A 15,014-nucleotide genomic window follows, 5' to 3' on the forward strand; every position below is an offset into this window, starting at 1 on the left:
GCCCCGGAGACACGGCGCTCGCTTGCGGTGACCCGTGCGAGGGGCAGGTGCGGCTGCTGCCCTCGGAGAGTCCAGACTCTCCAGCGCCCTGCACCCACCCTCCTTCCCTGAGCCTCTGTGGACTGGGCCCAGCACGGCGGCCCCAGAGCCAGGCCTGTGTTTTCCGTTCATCCCCTTCCCCCGGCCCCAGACTTCCACCCGAGGATGAGGGAGGCCAGGGCAGGCTGCAGTTGCAAAGGGTCCCTGCTGCTGGCTTTGCACCCCTCCCTCCTGGCGGCTCCCCGTGGCCCCGGCAGGGCCAGGCCCCCAGGCCGGCACCCCTGACTCAGCTGTTCCGTCCGCTCAACCGGACTCGAACGGACACACTCCACCGAGGGGCCGTCCGGCCATCTGGCCACGCTCTCGGGAGCCTCAGGGGCAGGCTGCTGGGCTCCAGTCCCGACTCCCCGTCTCTGCTTCCCGGGGAAGCCCTAGCAGGGCAGGTGGTGGGCGGTGGTCAGGAAAGCGGGGGCCTAGCACAGGGGCACCTGAAATCCCTAGAGAGGGCCCATCGCTGGGCCTCGCCCGTCTTCTCCGGCGCGCTTGGTCTGGCCGCGACGCCATCGTTGCCGGAAATACTTCTGTGTCTGTGCGTTGTCTGGGGCGACTGGCCTGCTGGGCCCGCAGGTGCAGCGAGGGGCCCTGCAGTGCCCGGCAGCACCTCCTCCCCCGCCCCGCCCCGCTCCCATGAGCGGAGTCGTCGACTGAGCCTACAGCCAGAGCAGGTCTCTAACCTGCGAGTTCCCAGTGCCCCCCACCCCGCGCCATCTGCTCGCGTGGGGGCTCCTGAAGCACCCCCCCCCCCCGCTGGCCTCCCCTGGGTGCACGTTCCTCTGCACCAGCCTGGTCCTCCCATTCACTTCCCTGGGTTTCATCTGCTTTCAGACCGGACCCTGGAGCCAGAACAGCGCCGACAGTGAACTGTCATTCGGAAGTTGCCCGGGCCTGGGTGTGCGGCCCAGAGGTGGGCGGGCGTTTCCCGACGGGAGAGAAAGGTGAGTTCCCGCATTTTCTCCAGTGGTTTTTCTCCGGATGCCTGCGCGGGCGCGCAGGGGCTGCTTCTGCCGAAATACAAACACACAGCTCGGACTCCACGAACCTCGTTGCCCCGAAGGCACGAAACGAAAGCCCCGCGGTTCTCGGCCCCGCGGAGTCCGCGAGGGCATGGCTCCGTCAGAACCTCCAGGCTCCCCTCCGGCCAGCGCTGCAGCCGGGCCGGGCCGCGCCCGGGAGCCCGTGGCGGGGCGTCTGCGCCCCCTGCGGGCGGTAGGGGCGACGCACGGCCCCGCGCTGGGCGGAGCCGGGGTCAAGAGCCCCCGGAACTAGGGGGTCGCAGGTGCTGGAAGCCGTGGGCGCAGAGCCGGGGCCGCCGCCGTCCCTGCGGACACTGACCCCCCCGTCCCCCCCCCACCGACCCCATCCTGGGCGAGGGCAGCGGGGAGCGCGTGTGCCACCGCCTGCCTCCGTCCTCCGGGCGCCGTGCCGTGAGCACGCAGGCACCGCGTCGTTTCCACTGGGGGCACCGAAGTCCCGGAGGGTCGGAGGCCTGGCGTCTGCGGCTGAACGCGGAGTCGGACCCAGCCCGGCTCCGCTGAGGCTCCTCCCGCGGAAAGGCCCGTCCTGTTCCAGACGCGCGGGAGCACATCTCCGGGGGCCCGGGGAGCAGAATTGAAACCCCAGGCTCCTGCGGATGGGCCGCGGGCGCGGGAGGGTCAGAGCCGCCCGCAGGGGCTGGGCTCGGGCCGCGCCTTCGCCAGGAGCCCTGGGGGGACAAGTCTGCAGCTCCAGGGCCCCGCGGGACCCCGCGGCAGCACACGCGCGGCAGCGACTGTGTCCTGACTCTCAGGTCCTCTCAGGTTCCTGGGGACTTGGCTCAGGGTGAGACCCCAGGGAGCCAAGGGCTCACCGGCAGTCACTGGCCCGCAACCTGAGCCACCGGCCGGCTGCAAAAGGAAATGAAATGTGATGGAGGCGGAACGTTCGCTGCAAAACAGTTAACAAGACAAAATTCCACAAATGTCTGCTCAATGCATTTCAAAAACGTGACCTTTTATATTACACACCAAGTATAGGTTGAGAGATTCTTGGGTAAACTTTTATGGTCAAAATAAAAATTGTCTGAATTTACTATGTAATGTTGCAACTTTTACTGTTAAATGCATGTAACTTCAACACTCAAACTTTATACACTGAATTTATTACTTTAATTACACCAGTTACTGTTCCAAAAGTATCACACACAGAAACAAAAAGACCTGTCGTGTTTTCACACTGAAGTCATTTAACTTCAAGTTCATGAGGACATTACACCAATGTCACAAGAAAGTTGATTCAGTGAGACAGACGGCCCACAGTCAGGTGGTCCGAGTGCTTTCGGGACAGAAAACACACCCCGTCCACACTGGTCCCTTCGTCGACCACAGCCAACGTCTGGAACTGCCTGGACAAGACCCCACGTCCCTCCGGGCACCCGGGCTCGGTCCTGGGGGCTGGACGACCCACCCCCCTTCCTGGAGCTGACTTACGACGTGGCGGGTGCCTTTGAAAGTCACACTGCGAAGCAGCCTGCACTGGCGTGCACACACAGGCTGTGAGGCGGACCTCAGGGCCGGCTTCACACGGGGACGCTACTTTTGTCATTGTTTATGTTCAATACAAAAGTTTAACACATTGCTAAGGGACTGGACAGCATTTCAGGTTAAAAGCTCCAGATTTTTCTACAGGATTCTATCAAGTCACTTTTAAAAAGTAATGTTAAAACAGCAGGAACTCTGCTAAGAGCTCACAATTGTCTATAAAAGCATTAACTGGCTGGCCCTGGCTGGTGTGGCTCCGTGGATTGCGTGCCAGCCTCCGAACCAGAGGGTCACCAGTTCGATTTCCAGTCAGGGCACAAGCCTGGGTTGTGGGCCAGGCCCCCAGGTGGGGGGAACGTGAGAGGCAACTAATCGATGTTCCTCTCCCTCTCTTTCCCTCTCCCTTCCCCTCTAAAAATTAATGAATGAAATCTTAAAAAAAACAAAACAAACAAAAAAAAAAACATTATCTGACCTTCAGGATTTAATCTGAATCTATCAAGGTGTCAGCTGCTGAATACCAATGTTCATAAGGACATTTTTTTCCTTTTTGAAATTTGAAGACCATGTTTCACTAAGGGAAAAGCATCTAGTCAAAATTAAGACAATCATTTTTTCAAACCCAAATCAAGAGCCAACAGCCTTTCCTTTATTAATCACCGTATTTTTTTAATCGCCAGTTTTTAAAAGTGTGGACCCCCCTCAGCTGTCGTCCTCACGCCGGGGCTCCAGCTGGGCAGGAACAAGACCGACCGTCCGCCCGTGGCGCCGGCATTGAGACGGGCTAGTCTGGGTGCCCGCCCACCTGTCCCCACACACTGGCGACATCGCTCCCGTGACCCACTCGGAAAACACGGCCACCGAGACTCGGGAAGGCGCGCCCTCACTCTGTGCGTCAGAAGGATCCGCTCCAACCGGCTGGAGGCCGCGGGTCCCTCCGTGGGCCTCGCGTCCTGGAGAACAAACTCGGAGCGCTCCTCCGCTCCCTCCCGTGGGACCTGGACTCGACGGCCTGCCACTGTAGCCCGGGGTTCTGTGATCTCAAATCCACCGGTTTGTGACACAGGTGATGCTGTTCGGAGCGGGCGCCTGGTGCTGCTAGGCATGCAGGGGCTCAGCTGTCGACAGCACCCCTGGGCCACAGCACCGGCTATGCCCTGCTCCTCCCCTCGGACGCGGAGAGCCACGCGGCAACCCAGGAAGGAAACCACCCTGCCCACCAGCACCACGCTGCAGCCACAGGGCCTCCCACCATGCGCTGCAGCCGGGCGCCAGCTCCCGGCTGGCCAAGTGACTCTTCCGAGAACCAGCTCCAGGAAGGGCCCCTCAGCTCCAGGTGGGTTCGTTCCTGGAGCGGCCGTGCGGCTGGCCCGGCTCTGGTTCAGGGTGTGGCCTGCCTGTGCTGGCCGACCGAGACGCCATCCTGGGCGCTGCTGCTGGTGAGGTGCCGCCGTCGGGCAGCACGCCTCCTGCAGGGACCCGAGCTACACGGACGACCGGAAAGACAGCCTGCGTCCCCGAGCACAGCCCGCTGTGCTCAAACACAGTCGCCGTGAACGGTCGTCTTTGCCGACCGCCGTGGAGAAGGGCGCAGCACCGCGTGCACGTCAGCTCTCCAAACGGCGGCGGCGGGAAGTCTCCCAGGACAGCGGAGCAGCTGAGCCGTCACTGCTCTTTTCTTCTCCTTCTCCTCTCTCTCGCCTTCTCCTGTAATTTCTTCAGGTCGGTCATCACGTTCAACGTCTTCCGCACCCACATGACCTGGAAACGACCGTTGTGAGAGGGTTTAGACCGGGAAACCATCACAGAGAGAGAGAGAGAGAGAGAGAGAGAGAGAGAGCGCGCACGGGCCCCGCGGTCCGCCACGTACGCACCACAATGGCCACGGCGTTGAGGAGCAACGGCACCGAAAACACCACCGAGATGAACATGCCCCTCGAATCGAAATACTGGTATTTTGAAAATAACCTGTTTCAAGAAAAATTTAAAAGTTACTTGGTGCAACGGAACGTTTTCCACGACATCCTCTAGTCACCGTCAGGCTCTGGAGAAGCCTTACGTGGAGGAGGGCAGCGCCCACCACCCCCTGGCAGCCTGGACGAGCACTGGGAGGGAGGGGCCACCGGGCCCTGGTGACCGCCGCAGGGCCGCCCGCGCAGGGAGGTGACGGGGAAGCACCAGGAAGTGGGGGGAGGGGGGGTTCTGAAGCAGAGTCAGACTTGCCCGAGCTGCCGTGTGAGCAGCGGATCTGACATCGGTCCTACCGTGCTCTGGGCTGCAAATGCCCTGGGTGAGGAGGACTCAGGGGTGCAGCTGGGAGCAGGGGGGGCTCCTGGGGGGGGGGCTGAAACCCACCACTGACTCCGTGGTCCCGGGAGGGCAGAAGGCCTCAGCACACCCTCCGCTCGACCACAGGCGCACCCAGCCCCATCGCGCCACCTCCTTGGTCCGCGGCCTGAGTTACTCTAAACAGCCCCCAACCCTCCCGCATCCCCCCGTGTTCAGGTGGGGTTGCTCAGCAACACGGACGGAGCCGCGTCTCCGCCGGAGCCCGCGAGCGGCTCACCTCCAGTTCATGGCGGCCGCCTCGTTGATGTACTCAGCACAGTAGACCAACGTCACTGCAAAGGAAGGAGCCGGGTTAGGGCCGAGGCCACAGATCCCCACGGAAACGCTCTTCACAGGGGCCTGTTCACTGCAGACACAGCAGGGGAGCCAGGGCGAGGGGACCCGCGATTTCTGCGTTAGATACAGCGTGAGGCACAAGTTATAACGCCGCAAGACTACAGTTAACAGAAAGGAAACCGGGGCCAACACACGTCACAGTCTGTATGGCCTCCATGAGACCGCACGCGGCTCCCGGAGCCCAGGCCTTCTGCCCGAGGACCAGGGCTCACTGGCCATCCTGCCGAACGCAGGTCCCCAGGCACGGGTCAGGTCTGAGTGCACCGTGCAGCCCGGGCCTCATGGCTGCCCGCAGCCTGGGCTCCTGGTTCCAACCACAGTGGCCACCGCTGGGCCCCTCCCCAGAAGGCAGGGCTCAGGAGACCCCTCTCAAGCCCCAGTCCATGGGTTACTTTGTGGCTAATCCCCAAGAGTGGAGCCAGGACAAACCCGAGACTCACAGTGAGTGTGGGACAGAGGGCCGGGTCTCCGGACCCCATTCCACACCGAGAAGGTGTGCAGCCCGCACCGCGCAGGAGGCCCGCGCACTCTACTCACGGAGGCACAGGAAGTGCCCGACCTGCAGCCGGTAGCTCCGGGACGAGAGGCAGGTGAGCAGCAGGCAGAGCACGTGGAAGGCGGCCAGGCCCAGGAGCCAGGGCTCGGTCCAGTCTGTCTGCTGTGGGGCGTACCACCGGACACTCATCAGCATCCATGCCGCGGGGCCGGCCACCCCTCCCCTGGGTTAGCGGGGACTCAGTGGCCCCCCACTCCCGAGTGCTTGCTTCTGGGGCTCCTGAGCAAGGGGTCCAGAAAGACACCCCCCCCACCCCAGCCTCACAAAACAGTGGAGGGGGCAGGAAGAGGGGAGGGGAGGAGAGGGGAGCCAGGAGCCCCTCCATGGCAGCCAGAGTCAGGGATCCGAAGAGAACTCCCGGTTTAACGTTGGAGCACAGGTGAGGGCCTCACCGACGTGCCCCTTGGGTGTGTGGAGCAGTCACACTTCTAAGCTGGGCACCAGCCAAGAGCCACCTTCCCACGAGGGGAGGAGGAAGAGAAGTGGCTCGTTCAGCAGATGCACTTGGTGACTCCCGCTTGAAGCTGCTTTTCCAAGCTCCTTACCCCAGTACTTAAGGTCTTGGGAAGAAACTAAGTCATCCCAGTAGGCAAGACGTTGTTTTCTCCAAATTCTGCCTGCAGCGCACCCCGCAGGCGGTGCTGCCATCGCAGGTCCCCTGGACGCTACGGGTGGGTATGTCCGCACCCCCCCCTTAGGGTCCCGCTGGTGCTCAGGATCCCACCACACTCAGATCCATCCCCCGCCGTGCTCCCACGCACGCCCTGCCCCTCCCCTCCCTCCAGCTCCCGACCAGGCCTGACCGGCCTCAGAGCCCCAGGGCCCCAGGCCTGCGTGCAGCAGAGCTCCAGCTGCGCCACGGCCCGCACCGCAGGGCCGTGCACTGCGGACCTGCAGCCTGGGCAGGCGAGCTGGACACGGGCTACGTCCGCCAACGCGCACGAGGAGCCACAGAGAAAGGAGCCACTCAGTGAGGTGACGGGGACGCTGGGGTAGCCGTAGCACCGCGCCACTCCGCCCCCTGCCCGGTCCCGCCCAGTGGCAACCCGGGCCCGGCCCGGCCCGCCCCACCGCCCCGGAAGCCCCGCCCCCACCCTCCAAGCCCCGCCCAAGGAAGCTCCGCCCCCGGCGCCCCGGTCCCCCCGCACACGCCCGGGTCTCGCCTCCCAGGCCCCCTCCGGGGCCGTGACGTCCCCGGAAGACGCAGGGAAGCCCGGGGAGGCCCCAGCCGCCGGCACGGAGGTGGCCGCCCACTTACCATGATCACGGAGGGAATGCTGACGGGGAAAGAGGTGACCGAGAAGGGGGACGGCATGGTGCCCGGAAAGGCTGCCCAGACCGCCGCCGTGCGGTCAGCCCCACCGGATCCCGGCGGCCGCGTCTCCGCCGTCGCCTCTCGCCTGATCTCTCGTGTCGCGAGACTTGCGTTGGTGGCAGTGGGCGGGTTACCCTGTGAGCGCGTGCCGAGTGCGCGTCTCGCGATATTGGTAAGATGAGTACCGAGACAGCGGCTGGTCCTTACGTGCCTCACGGTCCGTTACAGGGTCCCTCCCAACCAGACGAACCGGACGACCCGCACGGGGTCCGCCGTGGTGGCCGAGCCGGTCCAGTGCTACGTGGTGCAGCCGGTGACGGCCACGCAACGGCTGACGGTCCTGGGCGCCGTCCCCGGGGACCAATCGCGTCCCCCGGGGGGCGGAGTGGACGGCGGCCCCTGCCCTCCCCCTGAGCTGCGGGCGCGGGCGCCGCCGCGGGTCGGGCCTCCGGTCGCCCGGTGCGCGCGCCGATGCGCATTCAGGGCCGGCCCCAGGGAAGCAGAGGAGAGCCGTGCGAGTTGATGTACTTTTCGAGGGAGGAACGGGAGCAGGCTGGGCGCCCCCACTCGCCGCCGCGGCCCGCCTTCCCGCTCCCACCATCCTTCTCTCAGCCCCGCGTCTCTCCGGGTCTTTCCTCTCCCCGGCCGTCGTCGCGAGCTCCCTGGTGACTACGTCCCCTTCTCCCGAGGCGCAGCACTAAGGGTGCCGCCCGGCCCAGTGCTGCCACCTGTCTAGCGTCTTCTTAGGGTCGCGCCGGCCTCTTGTCCGGGACTCTGCCCCACGCATGGCCTCCTCAGCCCTTTCCTTCCGTTCCCACTGCTGCCCCTTTGATTTCAGTGCCCGCCTAGGTTTCGATCCCAGATGCTCCCCTTTGCCCAAAGTCAGGCACACAACTAGGAGGAAAGGTGCAGAAATATCTAAAATGACCCTGCACGTGGGATCTATAGCGGGTTTCACACAAAGCTGACATACTTGTCCTCTTGGACCTGGAAAAGACACCGGTGTCCGGGCTGCCCGTCACTACCAAATCCAATAAGCAATGACAGCGATTGAATCTTTTATGGACACTTTATTCAGATGGCCGGCGATCCGAGAAGATGGCGGGTTCAAACCCTAACAAACCATCTTCCCTTCTCTTTCCTGGCCAGGTCTTTTACAAGGGGGTGGGGAAGGGCAAACAAGGTGCGGTGAGGGCTTTGAAATGCAGGGAGGATTAAGTGAGCTGAGCTGCAGCCTTCCTGTTCTCCGCACTTAGCTGTTTGGGGGTGGGGGGTGTCACACAAAAGGCCCGGATGCCCCCAACCTGTCCCCAGGCGGCAATCTCCAGCCAGTGCCCCAGGAGGTCGGCTGCTTTTCCCCCGGGAGCCAGGACGGGCCTTATCTGTAGTTTCTGAAACAAAAGCTTAACACACACATGACTTGCTAGACTTAAGCTAAAATTTTCCAAGTCTTGAATCCCCTATCACTCCTACACATCTGCCCAAGGAGGGGGCCCTGCGCCTCCTCCCGAAACCGGGGCGCTGCCCCCGGTGCCCGGAGAGCGGCGCTCAAACTCGGAGCACCCCGCGGACAGCAGCAGCAGCTGCAGCGGCGGTGGCGGACTCGGCGCTGAGCCGCAGTTCAGCCGGAAGCCAGCAGGTGGCAGCACGAGGCCGCTGTGGGCACCGGCGCACCTCCACGTTTGCTACAAAAGGAGCAGCCAGGTTTTAGTCAACGCCATTTAATTTTAGGTGGAGAGCTATTTTTTTCTGAACATCATAGAATAGTTAAGTGTGTTATTTGTGAGTTTTTATTAGCTTGCCTTTAGAAAGTTGTGGTTATTTTTATATGTGCATGTGAAAAATTCATAATCGTAGATAATAAAAACTTTATAGATAAAATCGAACACACTTAACATCCCACTTTTTACTTTTTCAGTGCATCTCCAGCTCACTGCCCACAGCAGCCTGAAACTGCGGGGTTCAGGCTGACATATGGCCCCGCCCTTCTGGCCCCAGCCTCTCTGGGGGTAGTCAGGCCTCCTCTGCTCATGTCCTGCCTTCCGCACATCCCATAGCAGCTGCGAAAGGGTTCGAGCTGTGAATGGACTCACGACTGTCATGACAACTCGCTCAGTAATTAGTGCTGGATGTGTTCCGGAGTTTTATTCTTGCACAGAGGCCTTCGTGAGACTGGAGAAGCCCGGCATTCTCGCTGCCTGTCACTGGCCAAACCCAATGAGCAGGGCCAGGGGTTGGATCTCTAAGGGCACTTGATTCCGATGATGGCCCTCAACCTGAGACAGCGAGTTCACACCCTGACAGACTGTCCACATTTTCTCTGCAAGCCAGCCTCTTTGCGACAGAACAAGGGGAAATTAGATTAAAAGCAAACTGCAGTATTCTCGCCCTGGGCAGTTAGCTCCGGGGGGCGGGGGGCGGGGGGGGGGGGGGCCATCTGCCTCTCCCGGGAACACAACAGCCCGGATGCCCCCACTTGTCCCCAGGCTGTGGTCACTAGCAGTGCCCCAGGGGATCCGCTGTCTCTCCCAGGAGCCAGGACGGGCCTTGTCAGTAGTTTCTGAAACAACAGCTTTAACATATACGCACTACTTACTAGGCTCGTAACTATTTACCTCAAACTAAAATTTTTCAACTCCTGAGTCCCCTGTCATCAGGACCACACACAGTCAAACACGGTTACTGCAAATGTGTTACTAGACCAAGGTCTTTCATGCAAAAGGAGAGGGAAGAGTTCAGGAAACAGGTGCAGTTACTCTCTTCTCTAGAAAAGTGGAATCAATATCGATATGTTATCAGTTGAAGAAGTTCCCTTTTCTTCCTTTTTTCCTAAACCAACAGGTACTGAGGACAGTTTCCAGCCTGTGTTTGGAAGGTCGGCACCGGAGGCTGTGTTTCTCCAGCCCCAGGGATTTCTAGAGGACTTTTAAATGTGGCATCTCAAGCGAGGTGTATGTGAAGCACTCAGTGCTATGACCTAAAAGTAGTGTAAACCCACAGTTTTGTACACTTTCCTCAGACAGTAACTACATGGATTTTTTTTAATTCTCTAATTTTTGGCACCAAGCCTTTATTGTGTAGTAAAATATAACACATTTTCTAAAAATACCTGTTGTGAAACAGGGACAAGTTTGAAATCGGGTGTAGGCCCTGGCTGGGTAGCTCAGTGGGTTAGAGCGTCGCCCCCCATACACCAAGGTTGTGGGTTTGATCCCAGCCGGGGCACATGCAACCACCAACTAGTGAATTCGCAGACAAGGGTAACAACAGGTGGAAACAGGTTTTTCTCTTCCTCCATTCCGCCCTCCCTCAAACCAATAAATAAAAGCAACTGTCCTATAAAAAAACAAAATAAAATTGCTGTGTATAAGAACTGTTGAAACATGCTCCACAGTTTCCCATGACTTATTAGAGTTCAGGTCAGAATCTGGCTCCCACCGCGTGTGGAACAGAACGAGCACAGGTGCAGGACCGAGCAGGACCGAGTGCCGAGTGCTCAGGGGTGTCTCCCTCCCCCAGGGCCTGGGCGGGGCTGACTGCTGAGGGCGTGACTTCTGCCGCCTGCTGTGCGGCTTTCCTGAGGGTTGAGCTTCCACAGAGCCTGTGTGGAGGCTGCGGGGCGGGCAGCCCTGTGCCCCGGTGGAGGGGGGGTGGGCACATTCTCCCAGGAGGCAGGCCGGCCTCTGCTGCCCGAGCTGTTGTTTCCTGGTTCCAAGCAGAGTCCCAAGCTGCAGGGACAGCGAGGGACGGGCGGGTGCTGGTGTGGCAGAGGCCCCGTGGGGACTGGACGACGACGAGAGTGCCCTGCCGAGGGCGTGTCTGGTGTCCAAGGGGACTGGCCGGGGGAGAGGGAGGGGGCGCAGGGGTGGGGACGGGCTCGGAGGGCCCATCCCTGAGAGTTTTGTGGTGCTCGGTCCAGCACTCTCCACATCCTCACGTGACCCCCTGCTGAGGGCCTTTTCCCTAATACGATGGCACCCCTGGGTCTCCGGGGCTCGGCCCGGTGCCTTTCATTCTGGGGGGGCTGTTCAGGCCGGAGAGAACAGGTGAACCCAAGACTGGTGGGCACACAGCCCCAGTGCCACTCACAGCTCGTGGGGCCCCGAGTGGACGGTGGCTCTGACACATTCCGACACCCACGCCTGCAGAGTGGCTTTAATGTCACACCCTCGTTAAGGGGCCATTGGGCTGTGTCCCCAGAGTCGCTCGGATGCAGTGACCTTTCTGAAGGGGACTGGGCCTCTGTGCTGCCCGGAGCTGTTCCCTGGGCCCGGGGAGGGGGGCTGGTTCTGAGGTGGCCGCCCCGTGTCTCCTTCTCTCCATTCCCAGGGCGGGGTGGGGCTCAGACTGAACCGCTGCCCCCGGCGAAGGGCCACAAAGGACAGCGGCTTCATCGTCTGCCTGCCCAGCTGGGCTGCGCTGTTGCCCACACGGCCCCTTTCACCTGCAACAGGGGAGCAGAGGCATCGGCCAGCGGCCAGCAAAGGGAGTGTCGTCCCACACCACCGTGACGGAGTCGGTTCGAAGCTCAGCAAACATAAATGCTGCTTCCGGCAGCGAGAGGAGCACCCAGGTTGTCTGTGAAAACAGCCCTCGGTGAGCACTTTCCTGAAAGACGCAGCTGCGTCCCGGCCCCGACCAGCAGGTGGCGCTGCCTCGGCTTGGAGAAAAGGGGTGGTGGCACCGGTCAGCTTGCTCCCTGCACCCACGAGTCTGTTTCTGTTTCGTCTGCTTCTCGATTCCGGCCTTTTTAGATTCCACACAACGGGAAACCACATGGCATTTGTCCGGGTCCGTCCGTCCTCCTGCAAAGCTAAGACTCCGTTCTCTCGGTCGCTGCGCCACGCTCCACTGGGCCCCTCTGCCCGCGGACGCCGGCTGCCTCCGGATCCGGGCTGCGGCCGATAACGCCGCAGTGAACACGGGGTGCGTGCGTGTCCTTGAGTTAGTGCCTCGTTTTCTGTGGACAGACACCCAGGAGTGGAATTGCTGAGTCAAGCGGGCAGCTCTGCGTGTAGTTTTCTCAGGAAACCCCGTACTGGTGCCCACAGCGGCTGCACCAGCCTGCATGCCCACCAGCGGTGCACCCCACTGTGTCCCCGCTGCACTTGTTGTTGTTGATTCGCTGATAATAGAGCGCCGTTCTGACAGGTGGGAGGTGGCATCCCACGTGGTTGTAATTGCATCTCTCTGATGACCAGTGACCTTGAGCACCTTGTCACGCGTCTGTTGGCCGTCTGTGTGTCTGTCCAGGTGCTCCGCCCACTGTTCTTTATGAAATTCAAATCAAGGATGACAAGTAATTTTTCTAACTGCTTGCAAAGCCCTGAAGAAAATCATCGAAGATACTAAGTTCCAATGAGAGTTTACTGAGTGCAAGCCACCCCCCCCCGGGGGCGGGGTCTCAGGTGGGGCTGAGTCGGCTCTGACTCACACACAGGCTGCGGGCTGAAGTCTTCATTCCCAGGGGACCTGCAGCGCCAGCTCTCGGGGTGCAGGGCAGACAGTGGTCTGGGGAGCAGCCCGAATCGGGCAGATCCATGCTCACACGCCTCGGTCCGCTGTTTTCTTAGAAGAAACAGAATGTTCTGAAACCCAGGGGTGGTGTTTTTATAAAAAGGTTTTTGTTGTTGTTTCACTTTGTCGTTTTGCAAGTAGATCCGCCAGCACGAGAGTGTCACAGGCACTTGGCTTCAGCGAGCCTGTGAGTGGCTCTCGCTGCAGGAAGCTTCTGGAAGCTTCTGGAACGCCTGACAGATGGCATGGATTCAGGAGGTGTTGGCACCCACGCGAGTCTGAGCGGGGGCCCCGCAGGTCACGCCCCTCAGGACAGTGCCACCCTGGCCCGTGCCGGCCCCCAGCCCAGGGGTGGGTGCTCCGGCCCCTCGGCATCTGCCGGTGCACTGGGTGCTATTCCAGACGGATCACTTCCCATGAGTGTCCAGGGGCTTTACGGCAACGAGGAAGCTTTTGGAGAGCAAACGCCACAGGAAATAGGACGACCCCACTCACGCGTGGGTCCGGGACCCCAGCGGCCGGCCTGCGGAGCGCCCCCTGCCGGCCGTGCAGGGTCACACACAGGCCTATCCAGGAGCTCTGCTCACGTCGCTGCTGCCCGCCGGCCGCTGGCCGTGCCGTCTCAGCCGCACGCACTGCCGTGGAGGACACGGCACCGGTGTGGGGCACGCTTCGCCCTCCCACTGTGCACTGTCCACTGGCCTCCTCCCGGGAGAGGCCGGGTGTCGCTCCGCTGTGCAGCCGAGTGCCCCCGGGCCCTGGCCCGGCTCCTTCGCTCTCGTTTCCGTGCCCACGGCACGCGACCTCCCGCGCCGGAAAACCTCTCCTTCGGAACGTTGTCTAACACGGTGGGGGTGCCCCAGGGTTTCCGAAGACACGCGATCCGTAACCAGCCATTGGGTTAAAACCCAGCAACACTGTGCCCCGCTTCCTCGGAGGAAGCTCTGCTGCGAGGCGTGAGGCCCCCCGAGCAGCAGAGCAGCCGGAACGCAGCTGCCCTCGCTGCCCGGCGACGCGGACCCACGCCTGCACGGCGGGCGCGAGCTCGGCCCGTGGATCCGTTAGTGAGAGCCGGGTCTCCCCTGTGTGCAGGGCCCCCTTCACATCTGGGCCAGTCCGGCCGTGAGGACGCGGCAGCCCAAAGGAGGCTTTCTGGAAAAGCCCGTTATTTTTCACAAAAAACGCCCGCAGGCCGCTCTCTAATCACGTGTCCCTGCGGGGGAATCCCAAAAGTGATGGGGCTTAAGACTGAGAAAATTTTAGCTTCAGGTGAATAGCCATAAATCTAGCAAGTGATGCGTCTGTTAAGCTCTTTGTTTCAGAAACTACAGATAAGGCCCTTGTGGTGCCTGAGAAACCTCCTGGGGCGCTGGCTAGAGATGACCGCCTGGAGACATCCTATAGGGAAGAGGCAGGCGACTGCCCCTCGCACTTGGAGACAGCTAATTGCCCAGGACAGGAGTGCTGCAGCTGCCAACTTCAAGGACTCTCACCAGCTCCTGTTTGCCCTCCCCCAACCCCCTTGTAAAAGATCTGGCCGGGAAAGAAAGGGCAAGATGGTTTGTTAGGGTATGAACCTGCCATCTTCTCATCTGAATAAAGCGCCCATAAAAGATTCAATCACTGTCACTGCTTATTGGGTTTGGTAGTGACAGGCAGCCCGAACGCCGGTGTCTTTTCCGGTTACATGAGGACAAAGAAGTGCCTCCCCCTAAAGATCCGTGTTCTCCCCACGGGCTGCAGACGTGAGGTCACCAGAACATTCATAACCTGGATGAGCCCAGCCCAGCCGGGGGCCCCTCCTGACACCTGCTGGCCCCTGTCACCCCTCCCAGCAGCTTCGGCCTGGCCTGCTGAAGGCAGAGTGTCCTTGTGTGACACCCCCCCCCCCGCCCCCCAGGGTGCGTCCCGAGGCAGACCTCCAGCAACGACGACACTGCTCAGAGTGAGGCCCGGGACCCAGGGTTCCAGGGCAGCCACCTCCCCCTGCGCGGCCAGGACGTTGACGCCCGCGACACCTGACCGTTTAGTCTGTGGCACCGACCGCTTGTCCCTTAGCCTGGCAAATCACACAGTGACAGCAGCCAGCACAGCGGCAGCCGCCCGGCGTGAATGAGTCAGAACCGCACCCGTGTTTTGGTCAGATGGGCAGCAACCACGCATGTGGTGTGCCGCGGCATCATAGTTGCTGCTTGTGTGTGTTCCGTGTGCACTCTGTGTGCTCGTGTGCTCCATGAGCGCTCCGTGTGCACTCCATGTGTGCTCCCTGTGCACTCCGTGTGTGCTCCGTGTGCACTCCATGTGTGCTCCGTGTGCACTCCGTGTG

At 61.3% G+C, this 15,014-nt stretch overlaps 1 protein-coding gene across 1 annotated transcript; it reads right to left on the reverse strand.

The window, feature by feature from the left end:
• Nucleotides 1–3,064: 3,064 nt before the first annotated feature.
• TMEM18 (transmembrane protein 18) lies at nucleotides 3,065–7,575 on the reverse strand. Its single transcript, XM_028517189.2, has 5 exons — nucleotides 7,115–7,575; nucleotides 5,838–5,958; nucleotides 5,182–5,236; nucleotides 4,490–4,583; nucleotides 3,065–4,376 (listed from the first exon to the last, which is right to left on the reverse strand). The coding sequence occupies exons 1-5, from the start codon at nucleotides 7,169–7,171 to the stop codon at nucleotides 4,281–4,283; spliced, it is 423 nt and encodes a 140-aa protein (XP_028372990.1). The 5' UTR covers nucleotides 7,172–7,575; the 3' UTR covers nucleotides 3,065–4,280.
• Between the last annotated feature and the right edge of the window lie 7,439 nt (nucleotides 7,576–15,014).

The sequence above is a fragment of the Phyllostomus discolor genome, chromosome 6 (genome assembly GCF_004126475.2).
Source record: "Phyllostomus discolor isolate MPI-MPIP mPhyDis1 chromosome 6, mPhyDis1.pri.v3, whole genome shotgun sequence".
Taxonomy (NCBI): domain Eukaryota; kingdom Metazoa; phylum Chordata; class Mammalia; order Chiroptera; family Phyllostomidae; genus Phyllostomus; species Phyllostomus discolor.

Excerpts from the sequence above, each read along its gene's own strand:
- TMEM18 (XM_028517189.2), bottom strand. The coding sequence starts at position 7,171 with ATGCCGTCCCCCTTCTCGGTCACCTCTTTCCCCGTCAGCATTCCCTCC. Across the intron at positions 5,959-7,114 it reads GCATTCCCTCCGTGATCATG|CAGACAGACTGGACCGAGCC; the intron begins GTAAGTGGGCGG and ends TACGCCCCACAG. Across the intron at positions 4,584-5,181 it reads GCGGCCGCCATGAACTGGAG|GTTATTTTCAAAATACCAGT; the intron begins GTGAGCCGCTCG and ends TTCTTGAAACAG.